This window comes from Mauremys mutica, chromosome 9 (genome assembly GCF_020497125.1).
Source record: "Mauremys mutica isolate MM-2020 ecotype Southern chromosome 9, ASM2049712v1, whole genome shotgun sequence".
Taxonomy (NCBI): Eukaryota; Metazoa; Chordata; order Testudines; family Geoemydidae; genus Mauremys; species Mauremys mutica.
In genome coordinates, this window is record NC_059080.1 from 53,661,135 (window position 1) to 53,687,591 (window position 26,457).

At 46.4% G+C, this 26,457-nt stretch overlaps 1 protein-coding gene across 2 annotated transcripts; it reads right to left on the bottom strand.

The window, feature by feature from the left end:
• Positions 1-504: 504 nt before the first annotated feature.
• CFAP410 (cilia and flagella associated protein 410) lies at positions 505-13,008 on the bottom strand. Of its 2 annotated transcripts, none has more exons than XM_045031337.1 (7): positions 12,798-13,008; positions 9,371-9,389; positions 8,310-8,356; positions 4,207-4,436; positions 3,174-3,345; positions 2,588-2,615; positions 505-1,748 (listed from the first exon to the last, which is right to left on the bottom strand). In XM_045031337.1, exons 1-7 carry the CDS (start codon positions 12,959-12,961, stop codon positions 1,620-1,622), a joined length of 789 nt encoding a protein of 262 aa, XP_044887272.1. In that variant the 5' UTR covers positions 12,962-13,008; the 3' UTR covers positions 505-1,619. The 2 variants fall into 2 exon arrangements, with proteins under 2 accessions (XP_044887272.1, XP_044887271.1); XM_045031336.1 differs by having other exon boundaries at positions 2,588-2,681; positions 12,798-13,005.
• Between the last annotated feature and the right edge of the window lie 13,449 nt (positions 13,009-26,457).

Below are 26,457 nucleotides of genomic sequence, written 5' to 3' on the forward strand. Positions count from 1 at the left end.
CGGCGGCCAGAGCCCCAAGCTCCGGGGCTCTCAGCTGCCTCTGCAGCTGGTAACTTTGGCAGTGATTTAAAGAGCCCAGGGCTTCCAGCCACCACTACTGCAGCCGGAGCCCAGCTCTAAAGGCCCCACCTCTTCCGGTTGAGGCCCCACCCCCTGCTCAGGACTCTGAAGTCCGGTAAGTCCTTTGGTAAGTCCTACCGCTAAGTCACTTTCACCCCCGGTTGCAGCACTTGGTTTTAAAGCAGGATTCTCTGCTCCAACCCTGAGAAATAATCAAAGCAGCTCAGCACTATATAGATGTAATAGGTGCCTGTGATATTTGCAACAACAGGGTTAGCTATTTACATGGCCAAGTTGGTAGGGCACAGCTGAGGCTGCCTGGATCCTCTCCCCTTCATAGGTGCAGTGAGGTTAGTATGTGTGATGCTTAACAGAATCACTTTGATCACCCCTATTCCAAGTACCCTCAATAGCACCAGACATGATTTGACAGACTCCATCTAATAGGGACAGCATTTTATTAAGCATTTAATGGTTCTGTACACTTTTAAGAAGTTCAGCCTCGTCAGTAAAGAACAATTCAACCCTCCTGTCTAAGCAGATCTCCCAGCAAACATCCCCAGCTTGTTTTTGTCTCAATTGCTACCACAGTCAGAACACCTGGGCTATCTTTCTCTGCACTCGTTGTAAATTTTTCTTAGCTGCTTTGATGACTGAAGAAGTGAATGGTGATGGAAAGCAGAGAAATTTCAGCATACAGGAGAGAGTCATTTACCACCCAGAATCTTGAATTTAGGCTCAGTTGCAACAAGATAATCTTTGGAGTTTACCCCTTTGACTGGACAAGAAGCTGCTGACTAGGAAAGGGTAGGAGTTGAAAATAAACTAACAGTTTGACACAGCTTCAAAAACTGCACCAAAAATTTAAGAGTTAGTGATTCTTTTTAGGACGTCTGTTCAGAAGTCTGTTTTTGTGAAACCTCATCTTTATTGGCAGAAGTTGCTTTCAGTCTCCTCCCACTCTTGACGGCATGGCATAAGCCCTCGCTGCGATACTACACTACCAGAGAGGCAGAGGAAAGGAACTATAGGGCTTTGCCCAAGCATTACTCTGATAAAGCCACTCTTGGAACAAACCTAATAGCTATGGCATTTGTAGCTGCTGGGCAGGTCTCTCCTCCACTCCCTTTCATCAGCACAAGCACAGCTATCTTTCTCCTCCCTTCTTCACCGGTTGCTTTACCCCAGCTCACCTTTGTTTTCTGACTCCCTTGTGAGTCCTAGGGGAGCACCGAGTTAGACTGCGTGGATTCAGCCATGTGAGTTATGAGCATAATAGAACCTGTTATGCGGGATGAAAGCACGCTGCAGGATTGGCTCGGAAGCTCCCAGCACAGGCATGGCATGCACAGCCAAGGGGGATGTCATGTGTTACAAGAGTTGGTTTCTTTCTACGGTCAGTACCACCCCCTCCCAGTCCACCCCAGGTAAAGTGCAGCAGGCTCTAGAGAGGATTTTACTGTAGCCTGAAGTGCGTGTGGGCAGAACTGGTGCTGCCGGTCTGGTTCCGGTTCTGTGGCCCCAGAAAGTGGCTGCTTTGGAGAATTCTGCAATGGGCACTATCGCTCTTCCTGAAGCTCCTTCTTCTGTAAGGCTTGGAGTCTCTTCCCCACTGTTTGGTGGATGATTTCCAGGCCCTCTGTGTCCAGCTCTTTCATGAGCAGCAGGATAGCATTGAGGATGTTGTTCTGTCAAGACAGGACGGACATTGTTTCTACTATAGAGGTACAGACTCTGACCCAGCAAGCTGATGGGTCATTTAGGGGCTGATTTTCAACAGTTACTAGATTGTTTTTTGCACCCTTCTAAATTCTCTGCTCCTCTGCCTGTTTGTAGGAAGACAGTGCCCTTCTACTGAGAAGGCCACTGCCTTTGGGTGCCAAATCCAAGGCCTGCGGAATAGACACCTGCAGCTCGGTGGACAAGTACCGCAGCTGACTGCAGGGGGAGAAACAAAATAGACCAAGACCAGTCTAGAACACATTCTGACCTTCCTTTACTCACTGAGGTGACGGCCGTGAGCCCAAGCCACACTGAATCCAGGCCAGATACGTGCTCTGTGAAACTTACTCCCATAGAGTAGCATTGCCACCCACTGGCCACAACTGGTGAGAAAAATCAAGGCCATATTTTCTATATGAAAGATGGCTATTACATTGATAGTAGAGATTAACCTATGGTTATCCAACGGGATCAGTCCTGACCCCTTTTCTTATTAATGGCATGACAGTATCATAGATTCATAGGCTAATCTCCAGTGTATGCTCCCCCCAACACCTAAGGATGGATCTCAGGGACTAGCTAGCCACAGCTCAACAGCACTTCTGCAACAAATCAACAGCCTGCAAGACACTTATCCCAAAGACATGCGACCAGCACCCACTTCTCACCCGGAAAGTTCTATGCAGCTTTGGGTGCACCCAAATCTGGTAGTACAAAGTTGTGCATTTTCTGGATCCAGAGATTTATTCTTTAAACTTGCCTGACACGTTAGAAAGCAGCAACTTTAGTCTTTAAATACACTCACCCTCTTCTTCCTGCTGCCATCAGTCTCCCTGGACGAAAAGGAGGAAAATTTATCTATGGGAACAGGCTTCATGCCAAGTTGCTCCCGAATCTTGCTGTGGGGAAAAAACGGCAGTACACAAAATATGAGAGCACCCAATGCCAGAAGGAGCCTGCCCCCAGCACTGTCTGGAATGACAGAAACCAATTCCCAATGCTGGAACTAGAGGAGTGATGCTAACTGGGACCACAGACCTGAGTCTACACTGCACATTTGGATAACAGTGGCACATTTAAAAAGGGTAAGTGAGATGGACCATAATTCACAATTCAATATGAAGATCCCTCCCCTTTCATGCATACACATAGCTGTTGTACTGCAAAATAGGAAGCAGCCTCTGGAAGGACCTATTCCATATGCACAAGGCCACGTTCTTAGCTAGTGTAAAATCAGCACAGCTCCATTGTCTTCAGCAGTGCTATGTGGATTTGACCAGCTGTGGCCCATGTATGTTGGCGTTGGTTGTCAGGAGTATTTTTGATAGGATCCCCCATGTGACATACAAGTTTAGCAAAGGAATCCCAACAATTAATAACCGAGTTCTCACTTTGTCTCCTCCAGGGTGAAATTCAGATGTTCACTCTTTGGCTCCGTTGTGCACTCAGTGGTACTTGATTCATTGGCCTCTGGGCAGCCATTCTCCAGAATTCGCTTAGCTGGGGGTGCAGTGATCTCCTCCCCATCTACCAGGGCCTGTGACAATTCTTCTTCTGTCACAGCTTCCAAAAACATACAAGCACATGTTAGAAGCCCAGTTTGATGCTCTAGGGAATTCTATCACCATGGAAAACAGACCATCGTTCTAATTTGGAATGTATTACTGCAACAAGTAGTATAACAACCTACACACGTGACAGCATGTACGGTCAGCTTGTAAGAGAGCAGGGATATAAGGGATTACCCCCTAACTATCAGCCTGTCTTCATTTCCCCCTTTCTTCTGCAGCAAAGCCTAAGGGGGAAGTCTCTGGCAGTCCTACCTCCTCCATATAAAAAGGGATACTGAAGGAGAGGTCTCTTGGAGCCCTCCCCCTTTTTTCCCCAGCAGCAAGATCTGCAGATAGAGACTGTGGGATGCATAAGGTCTTGTTCTGACAGCAGAAAATCCCTTTACCAAACAGAACGACATGTTCTACTTTCTTTGACAGTGGGAGCAGAGCCAGTTACAGCATCTGTGTTTTGGAAGAGTAAACGAGAGTCCCGTAACAAACTAGCTGGTGGCACAGTATCTGAGATAATGACTGTGAAGACATTGGTCACAAATTCCCTGTGTGGTATTGTTAACTATGCTGTGCAGAGAGGGTAAAGGATAGGACAGTTTGAAAACACTGGCTGACAACATAGGCAGAGCTACCTGCGCCATTCTGCACAGAGCACTGCTGAGGGGATTACTGTTGTGCTGTCCTTTCCCACACAAGAGCCAACAGAGAGAGTTTTATTACGTAAAGTACTCAGCTGTTCTAGGGTGTGTACACTGAATTTCCAACAAACCCAACCAAGACTCTCCCTAAAGGTCAGGGCAGTTCAGAACCCTGGTATTTCTGAAGCTTTCCGCCACTGACTCTATTCTGAGATTCCCACCTTGGTTGTCAAGCTTCTGAAGGTTGGGGAGGTTGCGCAGCACTGTCATTCTGTAGCAGTGGGGGTCTGGACCACAGCAGGGATTCTCAGACAACCACAGGACCCTGAGCCGGGGCAGGCTTTTCAGATGGAAGAGCTCGTTCAGACTCGGGATGCTGTTCTTCCTCAGATAGAGCTCACTCAGGTTCTGGCACTGACTCATTGGTTCCAGGCTGGAGATACTGTTCACACTGGAGAAAGATTACACAGACCTCAGAAATGAATCTCTGGTTTCCAGCCTTAAAAATTACCAGCTCCACCCTCAATATAATTTTCAGGCAGAAGCAAGACCCTGCAACACTGCAGCTCTTCAGTCCCCGTTTCTGCATCATCCCTACAGTGGGAGCCTGAAAGCCTCCTCCAAGATGGTGCAGTGCATTCTGGATGCCCAGTTGCCAAACACAAATAGGTTGAGATAATATTTGGTAACAAAAAATAGTTTACCAACCAGAGAGAGGCCAATTGTGCTACTTTTAGGGCTCTAAAAATACTATCCAGTAGTCAGCTAGCAGAAACAGGTTCACATAAACATAGCCAGCTTGTTTTCCCCTTCTGAACGCCCCACTTCATCACACTGCTTCTGGAACTCCTCCCCTCTTCTCCCTCCAGGATTTTTCTTTTAATGTTAGCACCATCACTCACATCTCTTGGTCTCGAAAGGACACTTTTGCTGAGACAGCACTCCTGAGCATGGAGGCTGAGATGGGCTCCACAGGCTCCTGCTTCCAAGGGACAGGTCAGTGGGAAAGAGAAAAGCAGTTTCCAAGAAGGAACTATGTTCATCCTGCTCTTATTTCTCTTTATAGCTTCTCCCCTGAGCCATGGCAGCAGGCATCTTCAATGCATGGAATGCTTCAGGACCCAAGCACTGAGTGGGCTGGCTGTGGAGCTATGCAGACACTCCGAGGCAGTGGTGAGCAACCTGCGATCCATCAGGGTAATCCACTGGCGGGCTGCGAGACAGTTTGTTTACACTGACCATCCGCAGGCACGGCCGCACACAGCTCCCAGTGGCCACGGTTCGCCATTCCCGGCTAATGGCAGCTGCAGGACATGCTGGCCGCCGCCACTTCCCGCAGCTCCCATTGGCTGGGAACGGCAAACCATGGCCACTGGGAGCTGCGGGCAGCCGTGCCTGTGGATGGTCAATGTAAACAAACTGTCTCACAGCCCGCCAGTGGATCACCACTGTTCCAAGGTATGGCTGAGACCCAAAGGCAGGGGCTAATTTGGCAGGAGCCAGAGACCTGTTTTGAAGAAGAAGGCAGGTATGTCAGTGGGAGAGGGGGAAAGCAACAATAAGCAGCTAATGTTAATGAGGCACTTTGAATTAAAATGCCAAGAGGTTTTCCTTTTTTAAATAGTGAAAGGGGCACAGGGTTACAGAGATGAGCAGACTCCTGGCTCCTTGCTTAATTCTGTAAACAGCTCTTGCTCACTACAAGCTTTTCTTGGTTGTTATATCCTCCTTCTGCAGAAGCTCCTCATACACACCCAAGAGCAGTTCTTGCATGCTCCTCACACCAAACGGCTTTAAGGTTAAGATTTTAGAAGCTTCATAGATTTTTCAGTTTAGTTTTTCAAGATCTATATTCCAAGGTGCCATAATAAGCTGAGAGAGAATCCAGAAGAATTTCAACACAAATCTTCTCCAACCTGGTACAAGTTTCATGACACCGTGTGGGGCCAGCAGACCTACAGAACCCAGTCAGGAACATAGAATAGGATTTAGGTATAAGGGAGAATGTGACGTTGCACTCCATGTTTATGGAAATATGCTTATGAGTGTGACTATAATGTAACTGGAAAGTGCTTTATACAAAAGGTCTCTTGTAAGGTATCATTACAGTGCTTATAATCTACTGAGTGTGTTCAACCTATTTGTATGAATGTATCATTCCTGTATCTGAAGCTAGAAATATGAAGTATTACTCTGAAGTCCTATTGTAATTATGCAAAGTGTGGGCCATTAATGGTGGCTTGGAATCTTGATGGCTCCCATTGACTAGGAGAACTGGTTGTGAATGGCTTTGTTTACTTGCAAACCTTCCAGGGGCAGTGCAGGCCAGCCCTGGAAGAATGAAGGCTAGGGTCTCACAGGACATGTGACCATGTCACATAATCCTGGAATCCATTTTAAACCTGGTGTTTTTCCATTTAGAACAGGCCTGCACAACCCGTAAAGCAGCGAGGGCCGAACCCTCCCCCCCCAGCGCCACCCAGCCCCCCTGAAACACAACCCCCCCAGCACCACCCGGCCCATGGAAACCCCCCCCAGTGCCACCCAGCCCCCCTGAAACAACCCTCCCCACAGTGCCACCCGCCCCATGGAAACAAACCCTCCTTCCTCAGCGCTGCCCCACCGGAACAGCGGTATTGAACCTTGGTAATATGTTATAGCGGGCCCCTAAGGTAGTATAATTAAGGTAAAAGAAAACTGTCTTTTTGCTAGAAGTAGAATAAGATCTTCCCCCAACTTTGTAATCAATTGCCCTGTTGAATGAATGAGGTGTGAATGAGGAAGGCGTGGAAGGCAGCACCTCCAGACAGCTGCAACCATTGGAGAGGGGCTGGGAGCCAGACCAGATCAGTAGAACAGGTCAGCCACTGACTCCTCGCTCGCCTCCTCAGCCTCCCTCCCCCGCCACTGGCTCACCTGCCCCCCCCACCCCCCGCCACTGCCTGCCCTCTCGCCTCCTCAGCTCCCCCCCCACCCCAGCTCGCCTCCTCCCCTGCCGCCGTCTCACCTACCCCCCGCCACTGCCTGCCTGCTCACCTCCTCAGCCGTTGGCTCACCTGCCCCCTCACCACTGCCTACCCACTCACCTCCTCAGCCACCGGCTCACTGGCCCCCCTGCCACTGTCTGTCCACTCACCTCCTCAGCTCGCCCCCCCGCTCGCCTACTCACCCCCAGCCACTGCCCGCCCGCTCGCCTCCTCAGCCCCTCTCCACCCACTGCTTGCCTACTCACCCCACATGGGCCGCACAGTGAGCCCACACGGGCCGCATGTTGTGCAGGCCTGATTTAGAAGGAGGGGTGAGGATCCAGAGAGAGACAAAAGATTCCCACCTTAAGCCAAAGATATAAAAGGGGGTGGAACAGAACAAAAGTGGCTGAGCTGGAACTAACAATGACTGTACCAGGGGAAAGGATTGGGCCCAGACTAGGAAGGAGTCTAGTCTGTGAAAGAGGCTTATTGGAACATCTCTGAGGGTGAGATGTTACCTGTATCAGTTTCTTAATGTATTAGGCCTAGACTTGCATGTTTTTGCTTTATTTTACTTGGTGACTTACTTTGTTCTGTCTGTTATTACTTTAAACCACTTAAATCCTACTTTTTATACTTAATAAATTAATTAACACAGTAAGTGATTAATACCTGGGGGAGCAAACAGCTGGGCATCTCTCTCTATCAGTGTTAAAGAGGGTGGACAATTCATGAGTTTACCCTGTATAAGCTTTATACAGAGTAAAACAGATTTATTTGGGGTTTGGATCCCAGTGGGAGCTGGGTGTCTGGGTGCTGGAGATAGGTGACTTGCTCAGCAGTTTTTGGTTAAAGTCTGCAGCTTTGGGGGCATGGACCAGACCTGGGTCTGTGTTGCAGCTGGCTAGTGTGTCTGGCTCAACAAGGCAGGGTTCTAGAGTCCCAAGCTGGCAGGAAAAACAGGCTCAGAGATAATCTCAGCACGTCAGGTGACAGTCCCAAGGTGATCTCTGTGACCGAACCCATCACAGAGACTATGAAGCTTTACACTGCACCTCAAGAGTTATTTCCCCCCAAAATGAATCCTCGCTCCCCACCCCCTCAATACAGAATGCAGGTTTACATAATGCCAGGAAAGACTCAGATAGCCTTGGAAATAAATGCACTCTGCACCTCTGTCCCCGAGGGAACACAGCCTGACTCAGTACTGGAGATCAGGCAGGCAGAGGCATGATCACAAGGTCAATAAGGAGTAAAGTACCAAAGGCATAGTGCTAGATTGTCGTCATCTACACGACACCGGATTTCCTCTGTTCTATCAGCTGCTGATCTCAGGCTGGTAGTTTGACACCCACCTGAATGTGATCACTTCAATGTTTGGTAGTTCACGGCATATTGAAATCTAGACAGAGAAAGACGCAATAAAGAACTGTACTTTTTCTAAAGATGTCAGTCTATAATCAGGTGCTTATTCATATAGCTCCACTAACGTGCTAATTGATTTGATACTCTAATGGGCTTAAGTCAATATCAGTCTAACCTGATTGTACACAGGGAGTTTTTTCTGGACCCAACCACTCCTCTTTTTCAGTCCCCAAGCACAGTGTAGCCAGTATCTATTCCATCTTCTCCCACCATGCCCAGAAACACAGATAATCAGATGCTCATATTGTGCATGGAAAATAAGACACGGTTCTGTTCCTCTCCTCCAAATGCTCAGAACATGTGACAAGTATTCACTGTACTGATACGCTTTTGGTGCTGTCAGATCCCCCACCAATACACACACAAAGGGCTCAGCTCTCCTCGCACATGACCTTCCCAACTAAGAGGATCTGTACCCTCAGGGTATGTCAGGTGGGAGGGTGCTTCTGAGTGTGGGTAGACAGACACGCACTAGCTCTAGCATGCTAAAAATAGCAATGTGGCTGTGGTGGCTTGGGCTAGCCACCCAAGAGTGACCCAGCATGTTGGATGGGTTTGTACTTGGGCCAGTAGCTTGAGTCACCATGGCCACACTGCTATTTTAGTGAGATAGCTGCAGCAGAGCTAGCACGTGGGTCTACCCATGCTAGGAAGCATGCTCCCATTGCAGTGTAGATGTACCCTAAATTAGTCCCCAAGCTCTCACAGCTGTAGAGAGGTGTAAGACTAGCGAGCTTTCTTACTCCCAAGCACACCAAAGGGATACTTGGCTCCCTCCATTCCCAAGTGAGGCAGCAGAGCCCACCCCAACACTTGGCAGCAATTTGCTATGCACGGTATCAATGCCCAGTGCTCTACCATTGGGACTGACTGTCAACAAAAAGGGGCCTAGATCTCAAGGAATGTGTCTTAATCATACCTGACTTTACGGAAATGTTAGAAATTTGTTTGGGGAAGGGGTGATTTTAAGAACTGCAAGAATAGTACTTACATCTGTGAGGCAGCTGCCCCTGCAAGAGAAAAATAAACCACTGTGAATAGTGACAAGAAAGCAGAGAATTAATTTAGAAATATTTTAAAGAGAGGCCTTACACCGAGTGAAAAGATGCAATGTATGGAAAAAGCCATGGCTGAATGCAAGAGTGTGTTTTTAAAATCTACATCATCTTAAAGAACTGGATTCTCAGAGGTGTCTACATTTTTTTGAGCAACACGGGATACCAGGTATCACAACATTTCCTGTCCCTCCTCCCAATTTTGACCCTTAAGGAACCTCTGTCACCCCAACTGTCCTTCAACCACATGGGATGCAAGCTCAAATGGTGCTTTATTCCATAAGGTACTAAATAAAGATTCTGCAAAAGCCCCCCGGGGCATGACAGTTTTAGGGTATGGCTACACTTGCGAGTTGCAGCGCTGGTGGAGGCTTTCCAGCGCTGCAATTAGTAAGTGGCCACACCTGCAGGGCACTTCCAGCGCTGCAACTCCCTGGCTGCAGCGCTGGCCCTACACCTCACTCAGCATGGGGAATAAGGATTGCAGCGCTGGTCATCAAGTGTGGCCACACACCAGCGCTGTTATTGGCCTCCAGGGTATAAGGGTGTATCTCAGAATGCTTTTAACTAAATTACTCCCTTTGTTTTGTTATGCAGCCTGTCTTTGTTTTGTTGTGAACCTCCGGAGTGCCGTTTCTACCGGAGCTGCTTATCAGCTCCTGTTTGCTGTGATCAATCTGTGAACAATCAAATGAGATCCTCCTCCCTGTTGTGAACGAGCTCTGCGGAGCTCCGTTGCCGCTGCTGCTATCTAAAAAACAAACAGAGCTCCTGTTTGCTGTGATCATCTGTACCTGGCTGTAAACAATCAAATGAGAGGCAGGCAGGGAAACAGCAGGGAGTCGTGTTGCCTGCAGGCTGTTTGCAGTTAAGAGTTAAGACTAAGGGGTCGGAAAAATGTTCTGATTTTTCAAGGCAGGAAGCTAAACACAGTGTTGGCTCCAAAAATCCACTCTCTCTCTCCCCCCGCTCCCTGTCACACTAGACCCCACTCCACCCCTCTCTTTTGAAAAGCACGTTGCGGCCACTTGAATGCTGGGATAGCTGCCCATAATGCATCACTCCCAATAGCGCTGTAAATGTGGCCACACACCAGCGCTGTTCCTACACAGCTGGATGACCAGCGCTGCAAACTGTAAGTGTAGCCATACCCTCAGCTGCATAAACCTATGCTTCCACACACTCAGTAGCTACTCCATCTCCTTATGAGCATAACATGTAACTGGAAGGTAAATACATTCCTTCCAGACTGCTAAGACAATTCAGAACCATCTGTCATGTCAGCAAGTGTGAACCCTGCCGACTCTGATCATACAGCCATGTTTAAACTGTTTTCTGTAGATCATTTTATAATACAGTTTGATCAGCTGATGTGGATAGGACCCAAGCTGCGTTCATCATGATTTGGTCCTATCCTCAGCAGCTAGCCAAAGAGTTCAGTGGGGGTTGTGTTTAACTACTGTTAGGAGATCCATGTAGGAGGCACTTTTCCCCTCCTTCCCCACATACAATATCTGGGCAGTATGCACTGAACCGAGTATGAGTTTCATTTCATGTGTGGGATAATTGCACCAGCTAAGGCAACACTAAACACAGATATAGAAACCCAAGAATTCTAAATGCAAAACTCCATTTTTAACTCTTAATCTTTAAATTGTATTAAATACCCAAAGTCAGGAACATTTAAAGTTAAGGTTCAATTCTCTCAGCAACATCGATTCAGCCACATTGTCAGCCAAAGAAAGCATTTCTTGATTACTCATTGTGCTGTTATGCTGGGAATTTAATACATTTAAAAACCTCAAAGGCAATTTGTCCAAGGAAAATCTGAATCTCAGATTAGTGAGTCTGACAAACTATGATTGTCCCAAATAAGACCTGCCCTCATATGTAATTCTGCACTTTCAGGAGAGCACATGCACTCTCCACAGTACAAAATAGGATGCAATTGATCTAGTGTAGCCAGAGGAGAATTTTCACTGCCCAGCTCACATTTTGCTAAAGCTTCATTTTTCTGTCATTGATTGAATTTAAACAAAAATAAGCAAAACACACCTCAGCCTCTGTTTTAATCTACCAGGCTGTCAATGCACCTAGGATTATTTAATTACAGAGCAGCAGTTAGTTTCACTGACAGTAAATCCTTTCATTTCACATATTTGATTTGGGCTTTTGCTGATCCTGCACTGGTAAGCAACAGTTTCCCTAGACTGACTGTTGTGTGTCTCTTTAGATAGCATGGAAACATGGCCAACATTGCTATGGAATTTTTTTTTAAATTCATATCTTCCTAATTCCAAGGCCAGAAGTGATCATTGTGATAGCTACTCTGACCTCCTGTATAACACTGGCCACTGAACTTCACCCCAAAAATTTCTAGACAATTATTTTATTTGTAAGCAATTACATACTCAAGCTTAACACTGAATATATATAATTTGATGCATTTATTGAACTATTCTATTGAAGATAAATAAGAATGTCAGCGTGAGTGAAGGAAATGTGTATACTCTCCTGGGTCTGCACTCTGCGAGGAAATAATTGCCAAATTGGGATCAGTAACTACTGGTCGCCAGCCAAACAAGTGTGATCATTCCCATAATGCCAATTGTATTACACATGTTTATCCTCAAGATGTTTTACAAACATTGCTGGGTAAACTTTATCCTCTTGGGTGCAAGGTAGCCCTGGGGAGAGGGGCTGGCTGGTCCATGGGAAGGGTTTGACAGCACTGGCAAGCGTGGGTTCAGAATGAGACCCCATTTGGTCAGGACACTGAATCATCCCCACCCTGGCAGAGAGCATGAATGGCTGGGATTGCTGCTGGGCCTCTCCAGCAATGCCCCAGAATAACCAGCCAGCCACCCAGCTAATGGAGTCTGCTGGCTTCAGGGTCAGCCAACACACCATGAGGGGCAACGAACTACCCTTCAGCCCATGGGCCCCTCCCCAGCCCATAGGCCCCCCCATCCCGAGTTACCCCACCCCCCGCTCAGCCCATAGGCCCCCCCATCCCGAGTTACCCCACCCCCCGCTCAGCCCATGGGCCCCCCCATCCCGAGTTACCCCACCCCCCGCTCAGCCCATAGGCCCCCCCCATCCCGAGTTACCCCACCCCCACGCTCAGCCCATGGGCCCCCCCATCCCGAGTTACCCCACCCCCCGCTCAGCCCATGGGCCCCCCCCATCCCGAGTTACCCCACCCCCCGCTCAGCCCATGGGCCCCCCCCATCCCGAGTTACCCCACCCCCCGCTCAGCCCCTAGGCCCCCCCCATCCCGAGTTACCCCACCCCCCGCTCAGCCCATGGGCCCCCCCATCCCGAGTTACCCCGCTCCCCCCGAGGGCGGGGCGGGCCCCTCACCAGCAGTTGAGTTTGCGGACACTGTCCAGCTCGGCGGCCTTGGCGCGGGCCAGCACCGCCTTGCGCGTCAGCTTCATGGCCCCGGCCCGGCCGCGCCGCGTCTCCAGGGGCGGGGGCAACGCGGCGGACGCGTCTCCAGGGGCGGGGCCGGGCGCGGCCGCCATCCCAACGCCTCCCCGCTTCCGGCTCTGGGGCTGGCAGCGGCTGCACGGCCTGTGGTGTCCCGCCCACTGCCGGGACGGGGGCCGCAGAGGGCCACCCGCAACGCGGGCCAGAACCAGCTGCTCCAGGGGCGGGGCCAACGCCGCTGATCTCTAGGGGCGGGGCTACGGCTCTCTCCACGGGTGGGCGGGGCTGCTGCGAGGCGGGGATAGCGGTGTGTGGGTGTCCCCTAGTAAAGCGGGGAGGGGCTGCCCGGTGCAGGGAGTGGGGTGTGTGGGTGTCCCCTAGTAAAGCGGGGAGGGGCTGCCCAGTGCAGAGGTGGTGCTGTATGGAGTTCCCCCATTATAGGGGGAGGAGCTGGATGGGGGTGTTGGGGTGCCCCCAATATAGGGGAAAGGGGCTGCCCGAGGCAAGGGTGGTGGTGTATGGGGTCCCCCCAGTAGAGTGTGGAGGGGATGCCTGGGTCAGGACCTCCAGTATGTCCCTCCCCCCCTCTCTGTAAGGGGTGCCCGTGCTCCCCAGAAGCCTCAAGTTTGGAGAAATGAAGGTCATTGCTCAGTTCTGTATGAGAGTTTAGCTAAGGCAATTGTCAAACGTGAGTGCAATTCTCACTGCTGTCAGATGGCATAAACTATGCTTACTGCAGGGCCTCACATCATATCTAGGCACTTAGCTAACTTCTGCTTTGTTTAAAGGGGTGTAAGTGGATGTCACAATTAAGGGATAAGCTGTAGCAGCAGTAGATGCCTCTAATGATCTGGGATCATATATCTCCAGCCAAGGAGGCTGTTCAAAGGAAATTGGAAGAAGACTAGGGATTGCTAACTCAGCTGTGACCTTCTTTAAGAAGTTTGGGAAAACTGTGGCATCTTGTATTGTATGAAGGTGTGACTGATGCAAAGCCTAGTTTTTTCCATAGCTATTTATGGATGTGAATCACGGGAAGTTAGTGCTGCTGACAAAAAAAAACCCTGAAGCTTTTGAAATACGGTGCTGGTGAAGACTCTTGCATATTTCCTGGATGGAAAAAAAGACCAATGCCTATGTTGGAATATTACTGGAGAGAAGCAGCCCCTGATGTCAGAAATCAACAGATGCAAATTTACATACTTTAGTCACATTACGCCTATAGCTGGAAATAATCTTAAGAAAGTTATTATTGACGGAATGGTGAAGGGACATCATAGTAGAGGACAACCAGTGAGGAGATGGATGGACAGTGTGCAGCAAGATCATTGCAAAGTTAGCTGCTGAACACTTGAAGTTAGCGATGGCTAACAAAGTCTTCAGAAAACTGTGTTATGGTGTCACTGATATTCAGCCATGAATAAATGGATTTCCCTGCTTGCCTAGTATATGATGTGTAAACTATAAAATAGTTATATTTCTCATATCTTAACTGCAATTCTTATTTTAGTGTCCCTTGCAAATTTAATAATTTGTACATATTGCATTTGTTTATAAGGCACTGATCAACATCATTTAAAATACCACTCCCAGCAGAGAGCCCCAAGACACTCCACTCATTAGCTGCCATGAATAGCACCTACCCTAACTCCAACCCTCTTCTTTCTACCTACGAGCCCTTTTATTTGTCCATCTTAATTTACTACCTAAAACATACTGAGGGAGTTTGTCGTAACTCCATAAAGCTGTCAGCTTCACACAGAATGGGGGGCTGGCTTAACAGCCCTGTAGGCTGAAGTTTTCTGTTGATCCATAGAACAGTGACAGCACAAGGAGCAGCATCGTTGCAAGCTTCACACAGAATGGGAAGGGAAAGCTGGTCAGAGGAAAGTCCTGCTGGTAGCAGCGTACAGAGAGTTCTGATGGGTGGGAGAGGGTTTCTTTGGGAGCACAGGAAAAGCCAGCAAATTCAATTCCACTTTTCCCTTCAAAAAATGCAAGAACTTTTGGAATCTGCATATTTCTGTTTATTGAACCAGTGCAGTCACATGACCTCGCAGCTCAGCCTGGAGGAGATGACTAGACCAGACACTCACTGCTAGCCATGATAAAAGAAGATAATTAATAGAAGACTCAGGCATAAATAAGATTTGCCTAAGTGATCATTTTCCAAATGCTCTCTACAGATGATGAGCTGAGCTGAGAGCTGTTCCTCCCAACTTTGTGCCTGATACCAAAATTCTTCGTGTTGCTTCCTTTCATTAGAACCCTGGATAATGCCCTTTCAATTCTGGTATCTCTCATAATAGCCAACAGCGGCAGACTACTGATCACTTTGACCTCGGCTTTGTGTGACTTGGGTGTTTAGGAATAATGTACTTTCCATTTTTTCTAAAGTATGTTAAAAATAATTACACTTAGATTTTCCTTTCTCTGAGCTTTAACGACATCTCAAAACAATCTTATTGATGTTCACATAGGGTCTGATCCAAAGTTAAAGTCAGTGGAAAAACTCCCACAGGTATCAGTGAGGTGCGGTGTTTCTGTTGTAGCTATTTTCTACATTTGGGGAGCGTGTTGACAACATGAGCAGACAAGTTCCTAGTTGTTCCTATTTTCTGCTAGTTTTTTCTTCAGGAACACTCCAGGACTTCGCTTCCCTGGGGTGAAGGAGACTTGTAGGCTAGTTTAGGACTGGGTTGCCTCTTGTCAGAGAGCGAGACTATCAGATTTTGGTGGGGGCGTTTGGGCTGAGCACTCTCAAACTCAGTGGTTCCCTTTAGATTAGGTTTGATGGTTTTAATGAGCACCTTGTAAGCCCTGCCCAGCTTGTTTGTGGCTGTTAATTGCACTGCTCTTCTGTTACTGTTAATCTTATAAAATATTTACATGATGCAATATACCAGAACTTCAGTCAGAGATGACTCCCATGCCATTGGTGACCACACAGAAGAGAGTGGTGCCATGGAAAGGGCCTTTAAATGGAAGAATGTGACGGAGCATTGTGGAGGACAGAGCCCATTCTAAGCATATTGAAATCTTTCAAGAAATTAAATGCTAGCCTGTAGCTCTGAGCCACTGAGAAGAATGGAAAAACACAGAAAAGAATGGAAAGTTTTCTATCCTGCAGGAAAGTAGGACAGAGTCTATAAGTGGGCAGGATCTCTCTCTGATACTGGTTTCAGAGTAGCAGCCGTGTTAGTCTGTATCAGCAAAAAGAACAGGAGTACTTGTGGCACCTTTGAGACTAACAAATTTATTTGAGCATAAGCTTTCGTGGGCTAAAATACTTCATCGGATGCATGCAGTGGAAAATACAGTAGGAAGATATATAGATACACAGAGGACATGAAAAAATGAGTGTTGCCACACTAACTATAACAAGAGTAATCAGTTAAGGTGGGCTATTATCAGCAGGAGAAAAAAAACCCCACAGACTTTTGTAGTGATAATCAGGATGGCCCCTTTCCAACAGCTGACAAGAAGGTGTGAGTAACAGCAGGGGAAAAAAAGAATTAGCGTGGGGAAATATTTTTTATTTTCTGTAACGACCCATCCATTCCCAGTCTTTATTCAAGCCTAATTTAATGGTGTCCAGTTTGCAAATTAATTCCAGTTCTGCAGTTTCTTGTTGGAGTCATTCGATTCAGACCTCAAAGTCGCAATACTCCAACAAAAAAACTTCAGAAACAGACTCTCACAAAAGCCACAGATTCCCATGAAACAGGAAGGGTGAAGGCATAGATCTCTGCAGGATTCCCCCAGAGGGCCCCAAGGTAGGAGAGCAATTGCTTGAAACTCCCCTCTGCTAGGAAGGATTGGACACACATAGCACAGAGCTCTCCTCTTACTCTACTCTGAATTTATGTGTCCTCACACCTCTCCCCAGGCTTCCTTTGAATTAGGTTAATGACACAGGAATATGAACGGCCCCACTGGATCAGACCTATAGTCAATCTAGTCCAGTATCCTGTTTTCTGACAATGGTCAGTACCAGATGCTTCAGAGGGAATGTACAGAATAGGGCAATTACTGAGTGATCCATCCCCACCATCCAGTCCCAGCTTCTGGCATTTGGAAGTTCAGGGACACCCAGAGCATAGGGTTTCATCCCTTGACCATCTTAGCTGACAGCCATTGATGGATCTATCCACCATGAATTTATCTAATTCTTTTTTTAACCCAGCAGCAAAGAATCCTGTGGCACCTTATAGACTAACAGACGTTTTGCAGCATGAGCTTTCGTGGGTGAATGCCCACTTCTTCGGATGCAAGCAGTGGAAATTTCCAGGGGCAGGTGTATATATAAGCAAGCAAGAAGCAAGCTAGAGGTAACGAGGTTAGATCAATCAGGGAGGATGAGGCCCTGTTCCAGCAGCTGAGGTGTGAAAACCAAGGGAGGAGAAACTGGTTCTGTAATTGGCAAGCCATTCACAGTCTTTGTTTAGTCCTGAGCTGATGGTGTTAAATTTGCAGATGAACTGGAGCTCAGCAGTTTCTCTTTGAAGTCTGGTCCTAAAGTTTTTTTGCTGTAGGATGGCCACCTTAAAATCTGCTATTGTGTGGCCAGGGAGGTTGAAGTGTTCTCCTACAGGTTTTTGTATATTGCCATTCCTAATGTCTGATTTGTGTCCATTTATCCTTTTCCTTAGAGACTGTCCAGTTTGGCCGATGTACATAGCAGAGGGGCATTGCTGGCATATAATGGCATATATTACATTGATGGACGTGCAGGTGAATGAACCGGTGATGGTGTGGCTGATCTGGTTAGGTCCTGTGATGGTGTTGCTGGTGTAGATATATGGGCAGAGTTGACATCGAGGTTTGTTGCATGAGTTGGTTCCTGAGCTAGAGTTACTATGGTGCGGTGTGCAGTTGCTGGTGAGAATATGCTTCAACAGCTGACAAGAAGGTGTGAGTAACAGCAGCTGTCAGGAACAGTATCCCTGATGATGCCACAGCACAACTGGTTGCCGAGCTCTGTGCCTTTATCCTCACACACAACTATTTCAAATTTAATGACAATATATATCTCCAGATCAGTGGCACCGCTATGGGCACCCGCATGGCCCCACAATATGCCAATATTTTTATGGCCGACCTGGAACAACGCTTCCTCAGCTCCCGTCCACTCACGCCCCTTCTCTACCTACGCTACATTGATGACATCTTCATCATCTGGACCCATGGGAAGGAGACTCTGGAAAAATTCCACCATGATTTCAACAGCTTCCACCCCTCCATCAACCTCAGCCTGGACCTATCTACACGGGAGGTCCACTTCCTAGACACCACGGTGCAAATAAGTGTTGGTCACATTAACACCACCCTATACCGAAAACCTACCGACCGCTATGCCTACCTTCATGCCTCCAGCTTCCATCCCGGGCACACCACAAGATCCATTGTCTACAGCCAAGCACTGAGGTACAACCGTATCTGCTCTAACCCTGCAGACAGAGACCAACACCTAGAAAATCTCCACCAAGCATTCTCAAGACTACAGTACCCACACGAGGAAATAAGGAAACAGATCAACAGAGCCAGATGTGTACCCAGAAGCCTCCTACTGCAAGACAAACCCAAGAAAGAAACCAACAGGACTCCACTGGCCATCACATACAGTCCCCAGCTCAAACCCCTCCAACGCATCATCAGGGATCTACAACCCATCCTGGACAATGATCCCACACTTTCACAGGCCTTGGGTGGCAGGCCAGTCCTCGCCCACAGACAACCTGCCAACCTGAAGCATATTCTCACCAGCAACTGCACACCGCACCATAGTAACTCTAGCTCAGGAACCAACTCATGCAACAAACCTCGATGCCAACTCTGCCCACATATCTACACCAGCAACACCATCACAGGACCTAACCAGATCAGCCACACCATCACCGGTTCATTCACCTGCACGTCCATCAATGTAATATATGCCATTATATGCCAGCAATGCCCCTCTGCTATGTACATCGGCCAAACTGGACAGTCTCTAAGGAAAAGGATAAATGGACACAAATCAGACATTAGGAATGGCAATATACAAAAACCTGTAGGAGAACACTTCAACCTCCCTGGCCACACAATAGCAGATTTTAAGGTGGCCATCCTACAGCAAAAAAACTTTAGGACCAGACTTCAAAGAGAAACTGCTGAGCTCCAGTTCATCTGCAAATTTAACACCATCAGCTCAGGACTAAACAAAGACTGTGAATGGCTTGCCAATTACAGAACCAGTTTCTCCTCCCTTGGTTTTCACACCTCAGCTGCTGGAACAGGGCCTCATCCTCCCTGATTGATCTAACCTCGTTACCTCTAGCTTGCTTCTTGCTTGCTTATATATACACCTGCCCCTGGAAATTTCCACTGCTTGCATCCGAAGAAGTGGGTATTCACCCACGAAAGCTCATGCTGCAAAACGTCTGTTAGTCTATAAGGTGCCACAGGATTCTTTGCTGCTTCTACAGAATCAGACTAACACGGCTACCCCTCTGATTTTTTAACCCAGTTATACTTTTGGCCATCACAACATCCCCTGGCAACGAGTTGCAAAGCTTAATTGTTGCATTGTATGAAAAATATTTCCTTTTGTTTTTATTAAACCTGCTGCCTCTTAATTTCATTGGGTGACTCCTGGTTCTTGTATTGTCGGAAAAGGTAATAACACTTTTTCCTACACCATTCATGATTTTATAGATCTCTATCATATCCCTCTTAATCATCTCTTTTCTAAGCTCAACAGCCCTAATCTTTTTAGTCTCTCCTTGTGTGGAAGCCATTCCATACCCTTGATCATGTTTGTTGCCCTTCTCTGAGCCTTTTCCAGTTCCATTATTTACTTTTTGAGATGGGGCAATGAGACCCGTAAGAAGTATTCCAGGTGTGGGTGTGTCATGGATTTATATAGTGGCATTATGATATTTTCTGTCTCATTATCAATCACTTTCCTAACGATTCCTAACATTCGTTAGCTTTTTTGACTGCTGCTGTGCATTGAGCTGAAATCATGATGACTCCAAGATCTCTTTCTCGAGTGGTAACAGCTAATTTAAACCCCATCATTTTGTATGTATTATTTTGAGAGATCCCTTTGTAACTCTTCACGGTCAGCTTTGGATTTAACTATCTTGAATAATTTTGTAACATCTGCAAACTTTGTCACTTCATGGTTCACCTGCTTTTCCAGGTCATTAATGAACAGCACAGGTTCCAGTTCAGATTTTTGAAGGACCCCACTGTTTACTTCCCTCCATTGTGAAAACGGACCATTTACTCCTGCCCTTTGTTTCCTATATTTTAATCTGTTACTGATCCATGAGAATCCAACTACTCTATATTGTCTGAAGCACCCTTGTCCATGTGCTTGTTGACACCCTGAAAGAAATTGAATAGATTGGTGAGGCATGACTTCCTTTTATAAAAGCTGTGCTGACCCTTCCCCAGCAACATGTGCATCTACGTGTCTGACAATTCTGTTCTGTTCTATAATTTCAACCGATTTGCCAGGTACTGAAGTTAGGGTCACCGGCCTGTAATTGCCAGGATCACCTCTAGAGCCCTTTTTAAAAATCAATGTTACCTTAGCTATCATCCAGTAACCTGGTACCGAGTCTAGTTTCAGTAATAGGTTACATACAACACATAGTAGTTTTGCAATTTCATATCTGAGTTCCTTCAGAACTCTTGGGTAAATACCATCTGGCCCTGGTGACTTATTTCTGTTTAATTTATCAATTTATTCTAAAATCTCCTCTATTGGCACATCAATGTAGGAGAATACTTGGGATTTGTCACCCAAAGAGAATAGCTCTGATGTGGGGACCTCCCCCACATCCTCTGCCGTGAAGACGGATGCAAAGAATTAATTTAGTTTCTCTGCTATGTCTTTACCTTCCCTGGGTGCTTCTTTGGCACCTTTGTTATCTAGTGCCCCCACTGCTTGTTTGGCAGACTTCCTGCTTCTGATGTATTTAAAAAATTCTTACCGTTAGTTTTTGCATCTTTAGCAAGTTGCTTCTTAAATTCTTTTTTGGCCTGCCTTATTATACTTTAACACTTTACCTGCCAGAGTTTGTGCTCCTTGCTATTAGCCTCACTAGGTTTTGACTTCCAGTATCTTTCTGGTAAGGATTATTATTGATATTATTGTTTTATTAAGTCAGGGGTCAAACATTTCATAGCTTGTGTAGCTGAGGCCAGTGCACATACCAGGGGCTCCTTGCATCCCTCCTTTTCCCCCACCCTCTCTGCAACTCCCCCCAACCTTCCTCTTGCCTGGGGATCTAGGGTTGCCAACTTTCTAATTTCTGAAAACTGGATGCTGCAGCAGGAATGCTGGAACCTCTCCCTGCCCTGCCTCTTATCTGGAGGCCCTGCCCCCTGCTCGCTCTTCTCCACCCCTCCCCTGACACTTGCTGCTCCCTCCTCTCCACTCTCTCCCACCACCAGCTGGCCTCCCTCTGCTCTGGGGCTGGGACGGGAACTGCAGCCGCTGACCCAGAGCCTGCCTGCTCATGAGATGCAGGTAGGAGGCGGTCCTGGCTGAGCAGGGACAGGTGTGGGTTGATGACCCACAGCTCCTCCTACTCCCACCCCCCTACAGTAACCGGACTTTTGGTGTCTGATCAGTACATCTGACTGGACACTGTACAGGTTCCTGTTTGACTGGACTTTCTGATCAAAAACTGGACACTTGGCAACCCTAGTCTGTGTGTCTCCTCATTCTCTCCTCCCCCCACCCCCCATACTGAGGTCCTGCATTCTCCCTCCCTGCCTAGGCCAGGGGCTGTGTGCACAGCTCCATTCCTCACCTTGCTCCCCCATCATCTTCTTTGCACCTGGGTGATAAATCATTCAGAGTATTAATGTAATAAATGCTATTGGGAGGATGAAACTCTATTGGGAATAGTGTTATGCTGGAAAGTGTCAATTGGTGCCATTAGTTTATCTATAGACAATTGCACAGATATTTGTTGCTGTGGCTATGCTAATCAGATGGCAGGGGCCCCATTTCTCCCCCTTTTGTTTTTCCAATTTCCCCACAAATCAGTTGGGTTCTGCCCAGTTATGCCTAGAACATTCTCTGAAATTTTGGCATTGATTGGATGTGGTGTTCCAAAGTTACCACGTTATAGACAGACGTTCGGATAAAGAAATGCCATCAAGTTGGGAGTAAGGTAAGGTGACCATTTTTTTCAAATTTAAAACCAGGACATTTAAAATAGCTCAGCCAGCATGAGTAATAGTCGCTGTCGTAGAATATAAGTTGAAAAAATATTGCTGAGTATGCTTATCTTTTTTTTCTTTAAGTGAAAGAATACAATAAAATGTACTTCTTTTATTTATATTATATATTATGAAAGTAATTTTGCAAAAAACCCCCAAATATTTGATATGGGTAGATTAGTACATAATTGTATACTTAGGATTTTGGAATCCAAGTAATAAAGAAACAAGTGTAGCAGTAAAACAAAATGGTTTTAATAAAAAATGGTACAAAAGTACTTAATCTGCATTCCTAATTTTGCTTCTTATATTTTTGTGAAGAGTGGATTGATTTTAATAATAATTCATTTTCCTGGATGTTTTTAGAAAATTCCATGCAAGTTTGGTTAAAATTATATTTAGTAATTAGCAAACATTTCAAAGTTTCAACATGTAATTGAGTTTTATCACTGGACCAGATATTGTTCATCAAAGAAAAAAGACGTGCATTGGTTCCTGGTAAACAGAGACAATATTCTACCAATTTGCCAATATTTTTGTAGGAAACATCATTTTCACTGAAGGCTTTGAATATTTCAATCCATCTGTTCGATACTGGTACAGAATTTTGTCTCCAGTGAGTATTTTTTTCATCTGTAATGTAGCGCAGGAAAAAGCAGGTTTCATCAAACAGTTCATCTTCTACTAAATTGATTTCAGAAAAATACTGAAGAATGTAATCACTGCAAACTTGAATGTTGTCATGGGTGAGTTTAGTGTTTAACAAAACCCAATTGAATTTTTCGGTATGCTTAATAGGTCCTTCCCGTTCCTCTAGATATTGAATACATGTGTCATAAAATTCTACCACTTTTTCTTTGAAAATAGCAGGTTTTAATATGCCTTCTTCCTCAAGCTGCTTCAAATTTTGCCGCACCTGTAACAGCAAGAAAACGTTTGCTTTTCTGTCTGCTAATTTTGTTTTTAAGTCACTGTAAATATTGCTAGTTTCTATAATAGAAATCTCCTGTCCTCCTATTTTCAAAATAGCATTGTGGAACATTGATGACACGTTATGCAAAAAGTAAAGCCAGGACTCTGTCTCTGTATTATCAAAATAATTTGTGATAATTGTGGGGCTCTTCTTGTTTGAGGCAAAATATGATTTTAAGGCAGGATATATTTGTAGGACGCGCTCAATCGTGGGTCGTAACGCCAACCATCGTGTGGCACTGTATCCCAAGACTTTCTTATATTCGATGTCCACGAATTCACAAAATTCTTTCAATTCATTAATGCGCACTGTATATATATAAAAGTATGAATAAATCTTGGTGATGAAAGTTTGCACATCAATTGGTACACAGTCGGCTGCAGTTTGTATAGCATTGTTCAAAATATGAGTGGCACAACCAATTCCCACAAGCTCTCTTCCACCCAAATTTGATTTCAGCTTGGTAAAAATGTTATTTTTCCCACTTCTTCGCATTCCTCCAAAGTTAGTATTGGTGTTGTCAGCACAAAATCCAAGTACCTTGGTATCTAAACGATACTTTTTTAACACTTCCAAAATATAATCAGTAATTATGTCAGATGTTTCGCCTGGCAAATCTCTTACTTCCAAAATTTTGACGTGTATTCCAGACTGGTATGAAAAATATCTTATTATTATGGGAATCAACTTTACTTCCTTGTGGTTTGATGCATCCAAATAAATAGAAATAAAATTTGCAGCATCTAAATCCTCTTCCAATAACTGTTTCGCATAAGGCACCAGCACATCGGTAACTATTGCCTCGCATTTTGTTCTAGAACATGTAAACCTGGCATCAAAACATGTTTTAATCAGTTTGCAGGTACAATGCATTGATCAGAATGAGTGATTATGCATTACTGTGTGGTACGTCCATAAACCTTCAGCTGCAGCTAGTTTTCTTTCAGCATCTTCAAATTATTTTTTCTTAAAATATGATGTCACACTCGTACTTGCAATTGCTGCAGACACGGCCCGTTTATGTTTGACTGTTTGTATGTGGTTTTCAATGTCGGTTTTTCCACTGTTGCAATAGAAAATATACTTCTGCATTTTACACATTCCACCTCACTATTGTCATTATTAGTACTTGCTTTGATGAATGTATATTTCGATTTTAACTCGTCATTGAAGACGCACTTTCATCGTTTTGGCGCCATGGGTGTCCAAAAATAAACAATTATTACAAACTTCGTCAGATGTCGGTCTTGGTCCGAGGGGGCGAAGTCACCGGTCCAGGATCGAGGGGGGCGAAGACGCCGGTCCTGGTCCAAAGTGGCGAAGGTGTCGATCCTGGTCCAAGGGGGCGAAGTCATCGGGTCCTGGCGAAGCAGCAAGGTGCGCCGTGAAAACGGCGGAGCGAAAAGCTCGAGTAACCGAGAGAGCGCGGAGCTCTGAGGGCCAGTGTCATGGTCCGAAGATGCCAGATCACTGGTGCCTGTCCTGTGCTGCGGAGGGCCTTTTATAGTCCGAAGCTAACACCGAATTGGTCGATTTTGGCGGGCTCTGTGTGATGACGTCGTCATCGAGTTCCCACGGTCGGGCTGTATGTAATGCGCGGGAGTATTATCGAAGAGTCGCCGCGGCCACAATATAGTGAGAGTGCGTGTGCTGAATGCCGAGTATTGCCGAGATCCAATGACGAGAACCGTCGTGTAAAATAAAACTAAAACTAGGATAAATTAATAAAATTGATTTAGGCTGGTTTATCAAGGATTGATTTGATGTACTCAATCTTTTGATAAATTAATAATTTTTGATTTTGTAGTCCTAAACTGTACTGGTTACATCTCATGACTAACCAGACCAATGTCCAAAAAACCAGTACTGTACTGGTAAAACCAGTACGTATGGTCACTTTAGAGTAAGGCCATCACCAGATCAGCCAGAGAGGTGCATAGAACCATGATAACAATAAACTCTCACTTCTTATGCTTCATGAGAGCTAAGAACAGAACTGAATATTCCCAATGCAGTTGCACCAGAACCGTTTACAGCCAGAGCTAATGTTTATTGGACTCGGTGGAAAGATTCCACATAGAAGAACTATTTCTCCCCTGCTCTGTGATGTGATGCTTCTCCACAAACTCAGCCCTTAACTATTGGCTGTACATACTGTATTGCCAACACATGGCTGTTTTGTTGTCCACTGCCACTCATCTGTCTCCTTTGGCAGTACTGGCTCAGCTTTCTCTCTTGCAGTGAGTAGCTGTGTTTCGGAGTGTGCAGGTGTCCAAGATGAATTGCTGCATTATGTCTCTGTTCTCTCTGGTCAGGAGGAGGAATGGGCAGGCTGGGGAAGGGCTATGATGCCATGGCCAGAGTAAAGGCAAAGGTGGCTCTAACTTCCAAGGGAACCTCCAGGCTTGGGCCCAGGCCTCGGTAGGGCGGCAGGCGAAAAACCTCACCCATGGACAAAACAATCTATTGCTGATGGAGATTGTCAACACCTCCCGCCAGAGGAACTGCTGGGATCCCCTGCCTAAGAATCACATCTGTGCTGACCTAGCTGATCTCCTTGCCCTGCGGCTCCCTGTGCTGGCGTACTGTCATAGGCTGCCGTATCGTGGGGAAGGGAGGGAGGCAGTACACTTGATAGGTCTGAACCACACCCTGGCACCCCAGGCCCTAACCCTGCTCTGCCCCAAATGCCCCTGAAAGGAGGCAGCCTCTGAAGCCTGCCAGGAAGAGCAACTATCGGGGGTGGTGGGGGGGGGAGGGACTCTGAGAGGCCAAGGGAAACAAGCTCTGGGGTCACAGATGCAGATATGACCCACCCTCAACAACTTTTCCCCACAACTCACCAACATCCCCCCATTCCTCTAGAGTGTGGGCCATAAACCGCTTGCTTGCACCAATGCCCCAGCCTTGTACCGTCCCTGGCTAATTACTGCCCCAGCACCAGCTGGGTCTGACATGAGCAGGATGTCAGGATGCTGAGTACCCTGCACTTTCAGCTCAGCACTAGCTCTCACAAAAGCTGGATCATTACACAGATTGAAGCTATTCCCTCCCCCATGTTAAGTATCCTCACATCTTTTTGTCAGCTGTCTGAAATTGGCCATCTTGATTATCACAACAAAAGGTTTTTTTCTCCTGCTGATTATAGCTCATCTTAATTAATTAGCCTCTTAGAGTTGGTATGACAACTTCCACCTTGTCACGTTCTCTATATGTATATATATCTTCTTACTATATGTTCCATTCTATGCATCTGATGAAGTGGGCTGTAGCCCACGAAAGCTTATGCTCAAATAAATTTGTTAGTCTCTAAGGTGCCACAAGTACTCCTGTTCTTTTTGCGGATATAGACTAACATGGCTGCTACTCCCATGAAACAGGAAAGGTGAAGGC

Bases quoted from the DNA above. Each gene is read 5' to 3' on its own strand.
- CFAP410 (XM_045031336.1), bottom strand. From the start codon at position 12,961: ATGGCGGCCGCGCCCGGCCCCGCCCCTGGAGACGCGTCCGCCGCGTTG. The intron at 4,437-8,309 runs GTGGGTGTCAAA...ATCTTTCTCCAG, and splicing joins ATTGAAGTGATCACATTCAG to TGTGAACAGTATCTCCAGCC. The intron at 3,346-4,206 runs GTGGGAATCTCA...TGTTTTTGGAAG, and splicing joins TCAGAAGCTTGACAACCAAG to CTGTGACAGAAGAAGAATTG.